The 18797-nt window shown below is 65.6% G+C and overlaps 1 protein-coding gene across 2 annotated transcripts; it reads right to left on the reverse strand.

Moving 5' to 3' along the window:
• Positions 1-847: 847 nt before the first annotated feature.
• Positions 848-18326, reverse strand: AHNAK2 (AHNAK nucleoprotein 2). 2 transcript variants are annotated; one of them, XM_038545919.1, is made up of 7 exons: positions 18234-18326; positions 17562-17666; positions 16740-16881; positions 16251-16435; positions 9473-16095; positions 7618-8968; positions 848-6588 (listed from the first exon to the last, which is right to left on the reverse strand). In XM_038545919.1, exons 2-7 carry the CDS (start codon positions 17574-17576, stop codon positions 1237-1239), a joined length of 13668 nt encoding a protein of 4555 aa, XP_038401847.1. In that variant the 5' UTR covers positions 17577-17666; positions 18234-18326; the 3' UTR covers positions 848-1236. The 2 variants fall into 2 exon arrangements, with proteins under 2 accessions (XP_038401847.1, XP_038401846.1); XM_038545918.1 differs by having other exon boundaries at positions 848-6042; positions 6610-8968.
• Positions 18327-18797: the final 471 nt, after the last annotated feature.

Raw genomic sequence — 18797 nt, forward strand, 5'->3', positions numbered from 1 at the left:
AGGTGGCGGTGAGGCCAGGACCAGAGCACCAACCCCCAGGCAGCCCTGGAGAGCAGGGGGGGTCTGCGCGTATCTGCTCCTACGGGGCTCCCGCGCGGGACACGGGCAGCAGCCACGGCGGCCCCCGGGCCTTGGCTTGGGCCAGTGCCGCTCACGCACAGACGGGACCGGGAGGCTGTGGACGCCTTGCAGGGCTGCGTGCATCGCTGGCACCGTCCCGGGACCCTCGCAGGTCTGGGCAGGGCAGCAGGCTGAGCCCGGGGACCTTCTTCACCAGCGAGGATGCTGACGTGTAAGGGGCCGGCCGCAGCCTGTCGGCTCACCCGGGAGCAGAGAGAACGGGGGGACAGGGAGGGGCACCCCAGGGTGTGGGACAGCAGGACCCAGGTGTCCCACTCTGCTGTCCCTTGGGCCGCTGGCCAGCCCTGAGCGCCAGCGTAGGGGGCTCCCGCAGGGCAGGTGGGCTCCGAAGCTTTGGTCAGAAGCCAGGGGTCGAGAGAGGCCAGGGCCGCAGAGACAGGCTTCTGATCCAGCAGACGGGCCAGAACCCGGGGTCCACGCGGATTCCGATCCTGCCTCTGCAGGGCAGGTGCCTGGGTGGCTCCAAGTCCCCGTCCCAGCCCACTGCCAGCACCCAACCCGCTGCCAGCACCCTGCCCCGGCCCCGGCTCACGGCAGGCTCTCTCGGCTATGCCCACAGTGCGCCCACTACCCGCCCGGCCCACCACGAGGTCCCAGGGGCCGTGCAGCAGCCCTGCTCTTCTAGGGCAGCCCGTAGAGATGAGTTCGGGGGGAGCACAAGCAGGGGTGTTCCGACCCGGAACAAAAGACCTCGCAGTCGGTGTGGTGGGATGCATCTTGTCCTTTATTGCCCGTCCAGGGGACAGCCGAGGAGGCTCCGCCCACAGCCTGGCTGCATTGTGTACACTGCGGGGGGGGTGGGGGCTCAGGGACCACGCGCGGGGCTGCACGGGCACTGGGATGCACCAGACTTTAGCAACCCGACGTCTGCACCCGCGGACATTAGCAAGCCTCCGTCGAGGGGCTCTGCAGGGATGGGTCTCTGGAAGCATGGGTAATGGAGACAGCACCCCAGCAGCCGGCACGGCCCCCGCCCCCCGGCCCCACGTGGGAGGGGTCCGGCGGCTGGCGTGGGGCCTACTCTGGGAGCGGGGTGGACGCGGGGTCGGGACTGCGAGCGGCGGGGCCTCCCCGGAGGACTCCGCCAGCCGGTGCTCACTTGCTGGCGGGCCTGGGCGCGGACGGCTGGCGGGCGGCCCCGTCGGGCTCCAGCAGGATGAGCTCGGTTCTCGCCGCCGAGGCCACCATGCTCCCCGGGGCCCGCTCCCCGGCGCCCCGCTCTTCGGGGGAGAAGCTTTCTTGGGCGTCATAGAAGGTACCTGCCTCGTCTTGGGGAGTTTGCTCGGTCGGACTCGCCTCTTCTTCTGCACTTTTGCTTTTCTTGGCAGGGGAGGAGGAGAACCCCAACTTGGGGAATCGGAACCAGCCCCCCTTCTCCTGGGAGGGAGGCGGCCGCGCCGCGGGCTGGGTCTGCACCGGGGCCGCGCTCGGGGCTTCCACGAAGGCATCGGGGCTCGCCTCGGCCACGGAGGAAGAGAAGCCGACGCTCGGGAGCCAGAATCGGAACAAACCCGAGGCCCGTTTACCTTCCGGCCTTGCCCTGGGAGCCCTGCCCTCCCCTCCCAGGCCGGCGGCCGCCTCCTGGCCCTCCTCAGACGGGAATTCCAGAATTTCCGCGGGCTCCTCGTCGGAACAGCTGTCAGCAGGGACGAGGCCAGAGTGAAGGTCGGATGAGCACTCTGGGGGTCCTGACAGGTCTACACTGGTGGAGATGATTTCAAATGGCTCTCCGGTGTCGGGCTGGAGGTCTCCAGAGACGGGGTCAGCTCCCGGGACCACTGGTTCAGGGGCCTCCGGAAGGCGCCCCCTCGGCCCGGAGTCGGCGGTCACCACGTGCACCCGCGCCCGAGCCGGGGCCTCTGGGACCCTCCCCTTCAGCAAGGAGAACCCATAAGAGGGTGTTTGGGTCTCAGACGCGGGGACCTCTGACTCCCGCACGATCTGGGTGGGAAAAGCCTCGGGCCCTGAGAGCTCAGTGTACACGGCCGTCACTGTGCTGTGCACGGTGACCTGGCGGCTCTCGGCCTCCGCGCCCTGGATGTGCACCCGGACCTTGCAGATGGGGGCGGCCTCCGAGGGGCCTCGGGCCTCGGCGGCTGTCAGGCTGCCGGGGGCCCGCACACCAGGGTCTTGCTCGTGCAGGGCCGTGTCAGGCCCGCTCTGCGCGCAGGGCAGCTCTCTGAGGCTGGGCACGAAAACATCAGCCTCCGAGCCGGGGGCCGGGAAGCTGAACCGCGGCACGGTTAAGGTGGGGAACTGCACGCTTAGCACAGAGTCTTCCCAGACTTGACCCACGTTGACCACGGAGACCTGAGACAGCACATCGGTGCTGGAAGCCCTCAGTCTGAGGGGGCCCTCCGGCTGGGAAGGCGGCTCCTCGGCACCCCCCGCCCCCCTGACCGGGCCCTGGCCTGCTGGCCCAGGAACAGGGGGCCGGCCTGCATCTCCCCGAGGGGCGCAGGGCTCTGCGGGTGCCCCGTGCACCTGGAGGGGCAGGGAGCCTGCGCCGGGCCGGACCCTGGCCTCGGAGGCCAATACCCCTGCCGCAGGGGCGTGAAGGTCCAGGTGCCTCTGTAGAACATCCGAGTAGGAGGGAGCCGGGCTGCCAGCAGCCGCCCCGTCTGCACCGGCCTCCAGGGGCTGCGGGGACTTAGGGGCGTCCACCTCTGACCCGGGTACACGGTCGTCCTGACCCTGCACTGCAGCCGGTGCCTCTCCTTCCCCTGGAGCGCTGGCAGCAGATGTGGGGCTCTGGGCCCCCAGTCCCGCAGACCCGGCTCTCTCCTTGGAGGGGCGTCTGAAGCCAGGCAGGCGGAGCGAGGGCATCCTAAACCAGCTCTCCCTGGACCCCGCTGGCGCCCCTCCTGCGGCCGCGGCCCGCTCCGGGCTCCCCACTGTCGGGGATAGCAGAAGGGGGTCTTCTGCTGAGGGGGCTGTCCCCTCCCCACAAAGCTGGCTTGTTGAGCTGTCCCCGAGCCCGGATTCCTTGGCGCTGCCTCCGAAAGACAGGCCGTGTTTGGAAACAGGAAGGTCACCCGTAGACAGGCTCCCCTCCACTGTGGCACCGCCGGGTCTGAGGTCAGAACTGGGAACACGGGCCGGTGGCAGTTGGAGGTTCACGTCCGCCCCTTCTGAGGGACCCGCGGCGGCGCCAGCACCCCCAATTCCACCCTCCCCGCTGGCCGTGTGGGCCCGGTCGGGGTCTCCCGGTAGCAGGCCGGCCCCTCCCGTGGAAGCCTTCACTCCAGGAGGGGCGACCGTCTGCAGGACCAGGGCCTGCGTTCTCACCCCTCCAGCCTCTCCCTCCTTCCCAAGAGCCACATCCCCATGCGCTTCTGTGGGTGGAACACGAACCCCAGGCGGGGCACCCAGAGCACCTGCATCTATAACCACGCTGACGCCAGGGTCGGCTTTGGACTCCGCCCCCTTCTTTGGGGACCAGCTGAAAGAGGGGAGCTTCAGCCTTGGTGCTTTTACGGGACTGCCTCTCCCCTTGCGCTCTGTACTGTCACCTGGGGCTTCCACGAGGGGCTCTGCTGAGGTGCCCGCGGTGGCGGCAGAGACAACTGCAGGTGGCAATTGGCTGCCTGGCATTGGGAACGCCGTGGCTTCCGTGGAGGAGGAGTCCGGCCCCTGCACAGGGAGGGGAGGAGACGTGGGGGACGCAAACTCTGCACCTCCAGGCTCCACTCCTCCAGGGTCCGATTTGGGGAGTGACACCCGGAACTTCGGTCGATGAAACTTCGGGAAAGTTACCCTGCCTAAAGATTCAGTAAGTGCAGTGTCCACTGGGGCCGTGGGACCTTCAGACTGGGACAGGAGAAGGCTCTCTCTGCAGGTGAGGTCAACATCACCGGCCGCGCTGGGCGGCTCAGATGCCGCTTGAGACACAGACGGGGTTTCACAAGGCAGCTCGGGGGAGATGGGGCCTCTGGGGACAGTGACCTGGAACTTCGTAAGAGTGACACCATCACAAGGAGCAAGGCTCGAGATCTCGACCTCAGATTCCCGGACAGAGGTTATGGAGCTTTTAGCTGTTTTACCAGTTGGAGAGAAGACTTTGGGCATTTTAAAAAGAGATTTTTTACTTTTACTTTTTTCGTCACTTTTTCCACCTGACAAAGAAATATCACTTTCCACGTGGAAACTGTGATGATCATGATGACTGACGGAGATTCCCTTGTCTCCCAGGGACAGGTCGGCCTCCAGCTTGGCGCCGGGCACCTGGGTGTCCACCTCCACGCTGGGCAGGGTCACGTCCACGTCGGGGCCGCTCACCTCGGCTTTGGGGCCCTTCAGGTCCAGTTTGGGCGCCTTGATGTCCACCTGCGGCGCCTTGATGTCCACTTTGGGCATCTTGAGGCTGGGCATCTGTACCTTGGGCAGGTGGCCCTTGAGTCCGGCTGCGGCCGAGGGCTCCTGGGGCTCCCCCTCGGGCACTTGGCCCTCAGGGAGCTTCAGGCCCGCCGCGGGGGTTGTGAGCTCTAGGTCGGCAGGTGGGAGCTCAACGGTCACATCAGTGGTCTTGACGTCGGCCTCTACGGAGGGCACGGACACTTCGGCCTGGATCTTGGGCACGGACACGTCCACGGACGCCTCCAAGGACTTGCTCGGCGTCGACGCGCCAAAGGACGGCATCTTGAACTTTGGCATTTTGAACTTGCTGTCTCTGGCGGCCACCCCCTTGTCTCCCAGGGACAGGTCGGCCTCCAGCTTGGCGCCGGGCACCTGGGTGTCCACCTCCACGCTGGGCAGGGTCACGTCCACGTCGGGGGCGCTCACCTCGGCTTTGGGGCCCTTCACGTCCAGTTTGGGCGCCTTGATGTCCACCTGCGGCGCCTTGATGTCCACCTGGGGCGCCTTGATGTCCACCTGCGGGGCCGTGATGTCCACTTTGGGCATCTTGAGGCTGGGCATGTGGACCTTGGGCAGCTGTCCCTTGATCTTGACTCCTTCTGCTTTGCCCTTGAGCCCGGACACAGACACCTCTCCCTCGGGCAGGGACACCTCCAGCTCTCCCCCAGGGAGGTCCACATCGGCAGTGGGCAGTTGGACGGCAGCCTCGGGAGCTCGCATCTCCCCTCCCACGGAGGGCAGGGTGGCCTCCACTCCGACCTTGGGCACGGACACGTCCACGGAAGTTCCCAAATCCTTGCTCGGCGTCGACGCGCCAAAGGACGGCATCTTGAACTTTGGCATTTTGAACTTGCTGTCTCTGGCGGCCACCCCCTTGTCTCCCAGGGACAGGTCGGCCTCCAGCTTGGCGCCGGGCACCTGGGTGTCCACCTCCACGCTGGGCAGGGTCACGTCCACGTCGGGGCCGCTCACCTCGGCTTTGGGGCCCTTCAGGTCCAGTTTGGGCGCCTTGATGTCCACCTGCGGCGCCTTGATGTCCACTTTGGGCATCTTGAGGCTGGGCATCTGTACCTTGGGCAGGTGGCCCTTGAGTCCGGCTGCGGCCGAGGGCTCCTGGGGCTCCCCCTCGGGCACTTGGCCCTCAGGGAGCTTCAGGCCCGCCGCGGGGGTTGTGAGCTCTAGGTCGGCAGGTGGGAGCTCAACGGTCACATCAGTGGTCTTGACGTCGGCCTCTACGGAGGGCACGGACACTTCGGCCTGGATCTTGGGCACGGACACGTCCACGGACGCCTCCAAGGACTTGCTCGGCGTCGACGCGCCAAAGGACGGCATCTTGAACTTTGGCATTTTGAACTTGCTGTCTCTGGCGGCCACCCCCTTGTCTCCCAGGGACAGGTCGGCCTCCAGCTTGGCGCCGGGCACCTGGGTGTCCACCTCCACGCTGGGCAGGGTCACGTCCACGTCGGGGGCGCTCACCTCGGCTTTGGGGCCCTTCACGTCCAGTTTGGGCGCCTTGATGTCCACCTGCGGCGCCTTGATGTCCACCTGGGGCGCCTTGATGTCCACCTGCGGGGCCGTGATGTCCACTTTGGGCATCTTGAGGCTGGGCATGTGGACCTTGGGCAGCTGTCCCTTGATCTTGACTCCTTCTGCTTTGCCCTTGAGCCCGGACACAGACACCTCTCCCTCGGGCAGGGACACCTCCAGCTCTCCCCCAGGGAGGTCCACATCGGCAGTGGGCAGTTGGACGGCAGCCTCGGGAGCTCGCATCTCCCCTCCCACGGAGGGCAGGGTGGCCTCCACTCCGACCTTGGGCACGGACACGTCCACGGAAGTTCCCAAATCCTTGCTCGGCGTCGACGCGCCAAAGGACGGCATCTTGAACTTTGGCAGTTTGAACTTCCTGTCTCTGGCGGCCACCCCCTTGTCTCCCAGGGACAGGTCGGCCTCCAGCTTGGCGCCGGGCACCTGGGTGTCCACCTCCACGCTGGGCAGGGACACGTCCACGTCGGGGGCGCTCACCTCGGCTTTGGGGCCCTTCACGTCCAGTTTGGGCGCCTTGATGTCCACCTGCGGCGCCTTGATGTCCACCTGGGGCGCCTTGATGTCCACCTGTGGGGCCGTGATGTCCACTTTGGGCATCTTGAGGCTGGGCATGTGGACCTTGGGCAGCTGTCCCTTGATCTTGACTCCTTCTGCTTTGCCCTTGAGCCCGGACACAGACACCTCTCCCTCGGGCAGGGACACCTCCAGCTCTCCCCCAGGGAGGTCCACATCGGCAGTGGGCAGTTGGACGGCAGCCTCGGGAGCTCGCATCTCCCCTCCCACGGAGGGCAGGGTGGCCTCCACTCCGACCTTGGGCACGGACACGTCCACGGAAGTTCCCAAATCCTTGCTCGGCGTCGACGCGCCAAAGGACGGCATCTTGAACTTTGGCATTTTGAACTTGCTGTCTCTGGCGGCCACCCCCTTGTCTCCCAGGGACAGGTCGGCCTCCAGCTTGGCGCCGGGCACCTGGGTGTCCACCTCCACGCTGGGCAGGGTCACGTCCACGTCGGGGCCGCTCACCTCGGCTTTGGGGCCCTTCAGGTCCAGTTTGGGCGCCTTGATGTCCACCTGCGGCGCCTTGATGTCCACTTTGGGCATCTTGAGGCTGGGCATCTGTACCTTGGGCAGGTGGCCCTTGAGTCCGGCTGCGGCCGAGGGCTCCTGGGGCTCCCCCTCGGGCACTTGGCCCTCAGGGAGCTTCAGGCCCGCCGCGGGGGTTGTGAGCTCTAGGTCGGCAGGTGGGAGCTCAACGGTCACATCAGTGGTCTTGACGTCGGCCTCTACGGAGGGCACGGACACTTCGGCCTGGATCTTGGGCACGGACACGTCCACGGACGCCTCCAAGGACTTGCTCGGCGTCGACGCGCCAAAGGACGGCATCTTGAACTTTGGCATTTTGAACTTGCTGTCTCTGGCGGCCACCCCCTTGTCTCCCAGGGACAGGTCGGCCTCCAGCTTGGTGCCGGGCACCTGGGTGTCCACCTCCACGCTGGGCAGGGTCACGTCCACGTCGGGGGCGCTCACCTCGGCTTTGGGGCCCTTCACGTCCAGTTTGGGCGCCTTGATGTCCACCTGGGGCGCCTTGATGTCCACCTGCGGGGCCGTGATGTCCACTTTGGGCATCTTGAGGCTGGGCATGTGGACCTTGGGCAGCTGTCCCTTGATCTTGACTCCTTCTGCTTTGCCCTTGAGCCCGGACACAGACACCTCTCCCTCGGGCAGGGACACCTCCAGCTCTCCCCCAGGGAGGTCCACATCGGCAGTGGGCAGTTGGACGGCAGCCTCGGGAGCTCGCATCTCCCCTCCCACGGAGGGCAGGGTGGCCTCCACTCCGACCTTGGGCACGGACACGTCCACGGAAGTTCCCAAATCCTTGCTCGGCGTCGACGCGCCAAAGGACGGCATCTTGAACTTTGGCATTTTGAACTTGCTGTCTCTGGCGGCCACCCCCTTGTCTCCCAGGGACAGGTCGGCCTCCAGCTTGGCGCCGGGCACCTGGGTGTCCACCTCCACGCTGGGCAGGGTCACGTCCACGTCGGGGCCGCTCACCTCGGCTTTGGGGCCCTTCAGGTCCAGTTTGGGCGCCTTGATGTCCACCTGCGGCGCCTTGATGTCCACTTTGGGCATCTTGAGGCTGGGCATCTGTACCTTGGGCAGGTGGCCCTTGAGTCCGGCTGCGGCCGAGGGCTCCTGGGGCTCCCCCTCGGGCACTTGGCCCTCAGGGAGCTTCAGGCCCGCCGCGGGGGTTGTGAGCTCTAGGTCGGCAGGTGGGAGCTCAACGGTCACATCAGTGGTCTTGACGTCGGCCTCTACGGAGGGCACGGACACTTCGGCCTGGATCTTGGGCACGGACACGTCCACGGACGCCTCCAAGGACTTGCTCGGCGTCGACGCGCCAAAGGACGGCATCTTGAACTTTGGCATTTTGAACTTGCTGTCTCTGGCGGCCACCCCCTTGTCTCCCAGGGACAGGTCGGCCTCCAGCTTGGCGCCGGGCACCTGGGTGTCCACCTCCACGCTGGGCAGGGTCACGTCCACGTCGGGGGCGCTCACCTCGGCTTTGGGGCCCTTCACGTCCAGTTTGGGCGCCTTGATGTCCACCTGCGGCGCCTTGATGTCCACCTGGGGCGCCTTGATGTCCACCTGCGGGGCCGTGATGTCCACTTTGGGCATCTTGAGGCTGGGCATGTGGACCTTGGGCAGCTGTCCCTTGATCTTGACTCCTTCTGCTTTGCCCTTGAGCCCGGACACAGACACCTCTCCCTCGGGCAGGGACACCTCCAGCTCTCCCCCAGGGAGGTCCACATCGGCAGTGGGCAGTTGGACGGCAGCCTCGGGAGCTCGCATCTCCCCTCCCACGGAGGGCAGGGTGGCCTCCACTCCGACCTTGGGCACGGACACGTCCACGGAAGTTCCCAAATCCTTGCTCGGCGTCGACGCTCCAAAGGACGGCATCTTGAACTTTGGCATTTTGAACTTGCTGTCTCTGGCGGCCACCCCCTTGTCTCCCAGGGACAGGTCGGCCTCCAGCTTGGCGCCGGGCACCTGGGTGTCCACCTCCACGCTGGGCAGGGTCACGTCCACGTCGGGGCCGCTCACCTCGGCTTTGGGGCCCTTCAGGTCCAGTTTGGGCGCCTTGATGTCCACCTGCGGCGCCTTGATGTCCACTTTGGGCATCTTGAGGCTGGGCATCTGTACCTTGGGCAGGTGGCCCTTGAGTCCGGCTGCGGCCGAGGGCTCCTGGGGCTCCCCCTCGGGCACTTGGCCCTCAGGGAGCTTCAGGCCCGCCGCGGGGGTTGTGAGCTCTAGGTCGGCAGGTGGGAGCTCAACGGTCACATCAGTGGTCTTGACGTCGGCCTCTACGGAGGGCACGGACACTTCAGCCTGGATCTTGGGCACGGACACGTCCACGGACGCCTCCAAGGACTTGCTCGGCGTCGACGCGCCAAAGGACGGCATCTTGAACTTTGGCATTTTGAACTTGCTGTCTCTGGCGGCCACCCCCTTGTCTCCCAGGGACAGGTCGGCCTCCAGCTTGGCGCCGGGCACCTGGGTGTCCACCTCCACGCTGGGCAGGGTCACGTCCACGTCGGGGGCGCTCACCTCGGCTTTGGGGCCCTTCACGTCCAGTTTGGGCGCCTTGATGTCCACCTGCGGCGCCTTGATGTCCACCTGGGGCGCCTTGATGTCCACCTGCGGGGCCGTGATGTCCACTTTGGGCATCTTGAGGCTGGGCATGTGGACCTTGGGCAGCTGTCCCTTGATCTTGACTCCTTCTGCTTTGCCCTTGAGCCCGGACACAGACACCTCTCCCTCGGGCAGGGACACCTCCAGCTCTCCCCCAGGGAGGTCCACATCGGCAGTGGGCAGTTGGACGGCAGCCTCGGGAGCTCGCATCTCCCCTCCCACGGAGGGCAGGGTGGCCTCCACTCCGACCTTGGGCACGGACACGTCCACGGAAGTTCCCAAATCCTTGCTCGGCGTCGACGCGCCAAAGGACGGCATCTTGAACTTTGGCATTTTGAACTTGCTGTCTCTGGCGGCCACCCCCTTGTCTCCCAGGGACAGGTCGGCCTCCAGCTTGGCGCCGGGCACCTGGGTGTCCACCTCCACGCTGGGCAGGGTCACGTCCACGTCGGGGCCGCTCACCTCGGCTTTGGGGCCCTTCAGGTCCAGTTTGGGCGCCTTGATGTCCACCTGCGGCGCCTTGATGTCCACTTTGGGCATCTTGAGGCTGGGCATCTGTACCTTGGGCAGGTGGCCCTTGAGTCCGGCTGCGGCCGAGGGCTCCTGGGGCTCCCCCTCGGGCACTTGGCCCTCAGGGAGCTTCAGGCCCGCCGCGGGGGTTGTGAGCTCTAGGTCGGCAGGTGGGAGCTCAACGGTCACATCAGTGGTCTTGACGTCGGCCTCTACGGAGGGCACGGACACTTCGGCCTGGATCTTGGGCACGGACACGTCCACGGACGCCTCCAAGGACTTGCTCGGCGTCGACGCGCCAAAGGACGGCATCTTGAACTTTGGCATTTTGAACTTGCTGTCTCTGGCGGCCACCCCCTTGTCTCCCAGGGACAGGTCGGCCTCCAGCTTGGCGCCGGGCACCTGGGTGTCCACCTCCACGCTGGGCAGGGTCACGTCCACGTCGGGGGCGCTCACCTCGGCTTTGGGGCCCTTCACGTCCAGTTTGGGCGCCTTGATGTCCACCTGCGGCGCCTTGATGTCCACCTGGGGCGTCTTGATGTCCACCTGCGGGGCCGTGATGTCCACTTTGGGCATCTTGAGGCTGGGCATGTGGACCTTGGGCAGCTGTCCCTTGATCTTGACTCCTTCTGCTTTGCCCTTGAGCCCGGACACAGACACCTCTCCCTCGGGCAGGGACACCTCCAGCTCTCCCCCAGGGAGGTCCACATCGGCAGTGGGCAGTTGGACGGCAGCCTCGGGAGCTCGCATCTCCCCTCCCACGGAGGGCAGGGTGGCCTCCACTCCGACCTTGGGCACGGACACGTCCACGGAAGTTCCCAAATCCTTGCTCGGCGTCGACGCGCCAAAGGACGGCATCTTGAACTTTGGCATTTTGAACTTGCTGTCTCTGGCGGCCACCCCCTTGTCTCCCAGGGACAGGTCGGCCTCCAGCTTGGCGCCGGGCACCTGGGTGTCCACCTCCACGCTGGGCAGGGTCACGTCCACGTCGGGGCCGCTCACCTCGGCTTTGGGGCCCTTCAGGTCCAGTTTGGGCGCCTTGATGTCCACCTGCGGCGCCTTGATGTCCACTTTGGGCATCTTGAGGCTGGGCATCTGTACCTTGGGCAGGTGGCCCTTGAGTCCGGCTGCGGCCGAGGGCTCCTGGGGCTCCCCCTCGGGCACTTGGCCCTCAGGGAGCTTCAGGCCCGCCGCGGGGGTTGTGAGCTCTAGGTCGGCAGGTGGGAGCTCAACGGTCACATCAGTGGTCTTGACGTCGGCCTCTACGGAGGGCACGGACACTTCGGCCTGGATCTTGGGCACGGACACGTCCACGGACGCCTCCAAGGACTTGCTCGGCGTCGACGCGCCAAAGGACGGCATCTTGAACTTTGGCATTTTGAACTTGCTGTCTCTGGCGGCCACCCCCTTGTCTCCCAGGGACAGGTCGGCCTCCAGCTTGGCGCCGGGCACCTGGGTGTCCACCTCCACGCTGGGCAGGGTCACGTCCACGTCGGGGGCGCTCACCTCGGCTTTGGGGCCCTTCACGTCCAGTTTGGGCGCCTTGATGTCCACCTGCGGCGCCTTGATGTCCACCTGGGGCGTCTTGATGTCCACCTGCGGGGCCGTGATGTCCACTTTGGGCATCTTGAGGCTGGGCATGTGGACCTTGGGCAGCTGTCCCTTGATCTTGACTCCTTCTGCTTTGCCCTTGAGCCCGGACACAGACACCTCTCCCTCGGGCAGGGACACCTCCAGCTCTCCCCCAGGGAGGTCCACATCGGCAGTGGGCAGTTGGACGGCAGCCTCGGGAGCTCGCATCTCCCCTCCCACGGAGGGCAGGGTGGCCTCCACTCCGACCTTGGGCACGGACACGTCCACGGAAGTTCCCAAATCCTTGCTCGGCGTCGACGCGCCAAAGGACGGCATCTTGAACTTTGGCATTTTGAACTTGCTGTCTCTGGCGGCCACCCCCTTGTCTCCCAGGGACAGGTCGGCCTCCAGCTTGGCGCCGGGCACCTGGGTGTCCACCTCCACGCTGGGCAGGGTCACGTCCACGTCGGGGCCGCTCACCTCGGCTTTGGGGCCCTTCAGGTCCAGTTTGGGCGCCTTGATGTCCACCTGCGGCGCCTTGATGTCCACTTTGGGCATCTTGAGGCTGGGCATCTGTACCTTGGGCAGGTGGCCCTTGAGTCCGGCTGCGGCCGAGGGCTCCTGGGGCTCCCCCTCGGGCACTTGGCCCTCAGGGAGCTTCAGGCCCGCCGCGGGGGTTGTGAGCTCTAGGTCGGCAGGTGGGAGCTCAACGGTCACATCAGTGGTCTTGACGTCGGCCTCTACGGAGGGCACGGACACTTCAGCCTGGATCTTGGGCACGGACACGTCCACGGACGCCTCCAAGGACTTGCTCGGCGTCGACGCGCCAAAGGACGGCATCTTGAACTTTGGCATTTTGAACTTGCTGTCTCTGGCGGCCACCCCCTTGTCTCCCAGGGACAGGTCGGCCTCCAGCTTGGCGCCGGGCACCTGGGTGTCCACCTCCACGCTGGGCAGGGTCACGTCCACGTCGGGGGCGCTCACCTCGGCTTTGGGGCCCTTCACGTCCAGTTTGGGCGCCTTGATGTCCACCTGCGGCGCCTTGATGTCCACCTGGGGCGTCTTGATGTCCACCTGCGGGGCCGTGATGTCCACTTTGGGCATCTTGAGGCTGGGCATGTGGACCTTGGGCAGCTGTCCCTTGATCTTGACTCCTTCTGCTTTGCCCTTGAGCCCGGACACAGACACCTCTCCCTCGGGCAGGGACACCTCCAGCTCTCCCCCAGGGAGGTCCACATCGGCAGTGGGCAGTTGGACGGCAGCCTCGGGAGCTCGCATCTCCCCTCCCACGGAGGGCAGGGTGGCCTCCACTCCGACCTTGGGCACGGACACGTCCACGGAAGTTCCCAAATCCTTGCTCGGCGTCGACGCGCCAAAGGACGGCATCTTGAACTTTGGCATTTTGAACTTGCTGTCTCTGGCGGCCACCCCCTTGTCTCCCAGGGACAGGTCGGCCTCCAGCTTGGCGCCGGGCACCTGGGTGTCCACCTCCACGCTGGGCAGGGTCACGTCCACGTCGGGGCCGCTCACCTCGGCTTTGGGGCCCTTCAGGTCCAGTTTGGGCGCCTTGATGTCCACCTGCGGCGCCTTGATGTCCACTTTGGGCATCTTGAGGCTGGGCATCTGTACCTTGGGCAGGTGGCCCTTGAGTCCGGCTGCGGCCGAGGGCTCCTGGGGCTCCCCCTCGGGCACTTGGCCCTCAGGGAGCTTCAGGCCCGCCGCGGGGGTTGTGAGCTCTAGGTCGGCAGGTGGGAGCTCAACGGTCACATCAGTGGTCTTGACGTCGGCCTCTACGGAGGGCACGGACACTTCGGCCTGGATCTTGGGCACGGACACGTCCACGGACGCCTCCAAGGACTTGCTCGGCGTCGACGCGCCAAAGGACGGCATCTTGAACTTTGGCATTTTGAACTTGCTGTCTCTGGCGGCCACCCCCTTGTCTCCCAGGGACAGGTCGGCCTCCAGCTTGGCGCCGGGCACCTGGGTGTCCACCTCCACGCTGGGCAGGGACACGTCCACGTCGGGGGCGCTCACCTCGGCTTTGGGGCCCTTCACGTCCAGTTTGGGCGCCTTGATGTCCACCTGCGGCGCCTTGATGTCCACCTGGGGCGCCTTGATGTCCACCTGCGGGGCCGTGATGTCCACTTTGGGCATCTTGAGGCTGGGCATGTGGACCTTGGGCAGCTGTCCCTTGATCTTGACTCCTTCTGCTTTGCCCTTGAGCCCGGACACAGACACCTCTCCCTCGGGCAGGGACACCTCCAGCTCTCCCCCAGGGAGGTCCACATCGGCAGTGGGCAGTTGGACGGCAGCCTCGGGAGCTCGCATCTCCCCTCCCACGGAGGGCAGGGTGGCCTCCACTCCGACCTTGGGCACGGACACGTCCACGGAAGTTCCCAAATCCTTGCTCGGCGTCGACGCGCCAAAGGACGGCATCTTGAACTTTGGCATTTTGAACTTGCTGTCTCTGGCGGCCACCCCCTTGTCTCCCAGGGACAGGTCGGCCTCCAGCTTGGCGCCGGGCACCTGGGTGTCCACCTCCACGCTGGGCAGGGTCACGTCCACGTCGGGGCCGCTCACCTCGGCTTTGGGGCCCTTCAGGTCCAGTTTGGGCGCCTTGATGTCCACCTGCGGCGCCTTGATGTCCACTTTGGGCATCTTGAGGCTGGGCATCTGTACCTTGGGCAGGTGGCCCTTGAGTCCGGCTGCGGCCGAGGGCTCCTGGGGCTCCCCCTCGGGCACTTGGCCCTCAGGGAGCTTCAGGCCCGCCGCGGGGGTTGTGAGCTCTAGGTCGGCAGGTGGGAGCTCAACGGTCACATCAGTGGTCTTGACGTCGGCCTCTACGGAGGGCACGGACACTTCGGCCTGGATCTTGGGCACGGACACGTCCACGGACGCCTCCAAGGACTTGCTCGGCGTCGACGCGCCAAAGGACGGCATCTTGAACTTTGGCAGTTTGAACTTGCTGTCTCTGGCGGCCACCCCCTTGTCTCCCAGGGACAGGTCGGCCTGCTTCCTTTGTCCGTCGGATCTTAGGTCCTCACCCACTGTTGGGTGTATCCCTGGGGTGTCAGGTTTTCTTTCCTCATCCTCTATCCGTGTTGTTCTTTCCTCAGTGTGCAGCGTGGACACTGTAATGGTGCTTCTTCCTTTTCCGTCCAGTTCCAGCTCTGGTTTTTCTCCTGCTGGTTTCCCATCCTTCCTGGGTGACCACCCAAAAGAGGGAATTTTGAACCTGAGCGTTGTAGTCCGGTCCTCCTTCCCATCTCTGTCCTTTTCTCCTTCTTTCTGGTGTCCATCCCCGTGAGCTGCTGCGGCTCCCTCAGCTCCTCCCTCTTGTTCTAGCAGGTGTACTGAGGGTCTCCTGGGTGCAGGTGCCTCGGGTTCCTGCCGCCCCTCCTCTGTGAAGAGGGCCTTCTCTGCCAGGGTCCCTGCCTGCCCGTGCACCTGTCCCTGCACTGCTGTGGCATCCTCTGTATCTTGTATTCTTTCCTTGGCAAATTTAAACCGCGGTGTTTTTAAGGTGGTGGGGATTTGGATTTGGAATTCTGGTTGGCGGCCCTGTGTGTCTCCTTTGCTCTGCAGAGCCGATCTGGCAATCCCAATTTCTATGCCGTGGTGTACCCCACCTTGTCGTGGGGCTGAGCCCGGCCCCGGCCTTCCTTCGGACACAGCGTCCTCCTGGTCCTTCGCCTCCTTTGTCTTCCTCCGGTGCCTGGATGCCTCGCTCGCGCCTTCCCCCAGGGCTCCCTGGCTGGGCAGAGCCAGTGGCCCCTCTGGCACCTCTGCCGTCTTGTCCTCTCTCCTGCTGTCCATGGTGGCCTCACTGGCCTTTTGGCTGTCCTCGTGGGATCCAGCCTCCTCCACAGCGCCGGCCGCGAGTGGTCCGACTTGGCCTGCCGTGCCCGGTCGCCCCTCCAGCGTGGGAGCCTTCCCTGAGCGCACCCTGAATCTCAGGTTCAGGAAGCTCCTCCTCCGCTGGTCGTCGGGGTCTGCCTTGTGCTCCTGCTCCTCTGCTGGCAGCTGTGCCTCCGTGTCTGTGCTTGTGGGGGACACTTCGGGGGCACCTCCCCGCCCATAGGCCTCGGAGGAGCTGTGTGACCTCCGCGGGCCTGGCCTGCGCTTGCTCGTTATTGATTGGAATTTGGGCCAGGAGAGCCTCTCCTTCTGGGGACGCCTGCCTCTGCCCTCCCTGGGCTTGGCGAGCAGTCTCTCCCGGTCTCCGCTCCCCTCCAGGGTCTGCGGGGGGGTCTCTCTGCACCCATCGGCAACATCTTTGTCCTGAAACACAAGGACAGTGAAGTTGGCGCTGCTGGAACAAGACATCTGAGCCCTGGGCTCAGAGCACAGAGGACGGTTTGGTGGCACCCCCCAGCCCCAGTCCCGGGGGCGGGGAGGCCCGACGGGGCCCAGCCTCTGCGCCCGTGCTGCCTCACCTGCCCCTCGCTGCCCTCCGGGCCAAGCTGAGCCCCGCTCGAGGCCCCTTCCTCGTCCTCTGCGGCAGGATGTTTCCGTTTGATTTGGAACTGAACCTTGTAGGGCTCTGAGTACTGGAGAATTTTGAGAGCGTCTTCATATTTAATGTTGTCAAAGAATATGGTCGCGCTGAGCAGCTGATCGCCTAGAGAAAGACAGGGTGGGTCCTGGGCGTCAGCTCCCGGTCCCGCCATGACCTGGACAGATGCGACTCCAGGGGCACGTGAGACAGGCCCCCCTGACAGGGAGCCCACCCCGGCCTCCAGGGGCCCTGCTGGGAAGGAGGCCACCCCGCGGCCCCGGCGAGGAAGCCCTGCACGGCCGGTGGCCGCCGCCTGGACTTGTCTGGGCAGCGTCAACAGGGGCACCCCGAGGTATAGGTATGGCCCATTTCCCCCCAGGTCCCTCCCGTCCCGTCGGGGACCCCGAGGTGGGGGTGGTCAGCACACCTTCTCTTAGGCTGAAGAGCTTGGCAGCTGAGGAGTCCTTCAGCACTTGCTTAACAAAAATGCCCTGGTCCCCGCCACCTGTGACGCTGTAGCCGCTGGCCCCAGCTTCCACCTCGGTCTGCAGCGTCACCTCTGTTGCCTCCTGCGTGGACCGGAGCAGAAGCAGGTCAGGGCTATCGTGAGCTTCTTCCTATGCCATCGTGGGCATCGGTGTGGGGCCCTACCTCCCATGAGCACGGGGACCCCAGAGTCCCGCCCATCATCCGGGGGACACAGGGCACGAGTGGGAGCCCCCAGCCAGGGCCCAGGCCGCTGCGTCCACGCGCTGGAGGAGAGCCAGCTGCCGGCCACGTCCCGTGGGAGCGGCACCCCTCCTGCCAGCACTAGGGAGCCGAGTCCGGGCCCAGGAGGCTCGGTGAGCAAACAGGGGGGCCTTCAGCGGCCAAAGGCTTGTTCATTCTTCACACGCACTCCGAGCGTCAAAGGCACGCAAGGAGGCTGGTGTTCAAACACAGGAGGGTCACGAGGGCAAGTCTGACGCAGCAGACAGTGCGACCAGCGCTTTGGGTCCAGCAGAGCTTTAGAACTGAGGGAGCCACCGATGACAGCACATGCTGCCTCGGGGCAGGGCACCCTCCTCACTGGGAGGCCCCAGAATCTAGCACCTTCCACGCTTTGTGTAGGAAGCGGGCAGCACTTTGCCCATTGTAGAGCCGAGAACACTGAGGTCTGTGTGCCTGGGTCTGCCCGGCCGGGGGTCTGGCCTCCAGGGGCCCCTGCAGAGACCCCAGCTCCCTGACCCTCAGGCACTGCCTCACCCACCTGCCTACGACTCATCCTGGAGAACGTCCGTGAGTCCCCTGAGTCTCGCTTCCACCAGGATCTCCGTCCTCCAGAGCCCGAGGAAGCCCGCCTGCTTGGTGTGTCCTGCGGCCACAGATGCCAGAGGTCACCCCCTACCCGGCCCAGGGAAGGACTCGGGAGGCCAGGAGGCCCCAGAGCAGTGCTGCGTGCACAGGGCGCTGGTCTCATGGGAAGGGGGCTCGGTGACTCTCGGTCCTGCTGCTTCCTGCAGGGCCCGGCCTCGGGCACCGCACCCACGCCCAGGGAAACCCCACAGGAACTGGGGTTTTGTGTGCAGGGTAAGAAGGAAACACAGCAAGAACAAGTCCTTTAGTAAATTCACCTGCTCCCATGCCCGCCCCCCGCCCCCGGGCCTCGTCTCCAGAGACACGCGAGTGTGCACACATCCAGAGCACTGAGCCTCTCTCCCACACGCGTGCACTACCTCAGCTGCGTCTTGGCCCACTGATCGGAGGGGTCCTGGGGGACGGAGGGGTCAGAGAGGATGGCGGGAGGGGTATAACTGTGGCCCAGTGGGCAGCAGGCAGGGCAGCGTGGCTGCACAAATGGGGGGGTGATGAAGGAGGCGCGGCTGCCCATGGCCCCAGCTGCCTGTCCCTCAGCCTGGGGGTCCCTGTCCAGCAGCCTTACCGGGAGTCCAAAGCTGGCACCCTCAGCGGCGTATTCATACACAGGTGAGGACCCCTGTGGGCGTGGCCGAATGATCTCGTCCACGGGTCCTTCCGTCACCTGGTGGGAGACAAAAACCAGGTAACCCTCAGCCACCTGGGCTCTGCCCGGGGCCCAGGAGAGGCTGGGGGCTGAGTGGCGAGGGCGTGCATGCTCCCGGGGCCTCGCTTACAGACTGGTCCTCTTCCGTTTCTGCATCTGGCTCCTCGGGCTGCAGCTGCCGGCCAGACACTGCAAACAGAGAGGCTGAGTCAGTGGAGCCTTGTAGGTGGGGAGACCAGATGGTGGACCCCGGCGGGACGGGGGACGGGGCCCGGGCGAGGCCGTGCACTGTGTTTGTGCCCGCATTGCCCCATCCTGGACCCTGGGTCTGAGAGCACATGCAGGGGTGGGGAGGTTGTGACGTGAGGCCAGATGGCAGTGAGCCCGCACAAAGTGGACTTCACAGATGGAGGCCAAGGAAGTCGCTAACAAACCCAGGGTAACAACGATGACAGCCCTGGGGCGGCCAGAGTCCGCGGCGGC

This window comes from Canis lupus, chromosome 8 (genome assembly GCF_011100685.1).
Source record: "Canis lupus familiaris isolate Mischka breed German Shepherd chromosome 8, alternate assembly UU_Cfam_GSD_1.0, whole genome shotgun sequence".
NCBI lineage: Eukaryota > Metazoa > Chordata > Mammalia > Carnivora > Canidae > Canis > Canis lupus.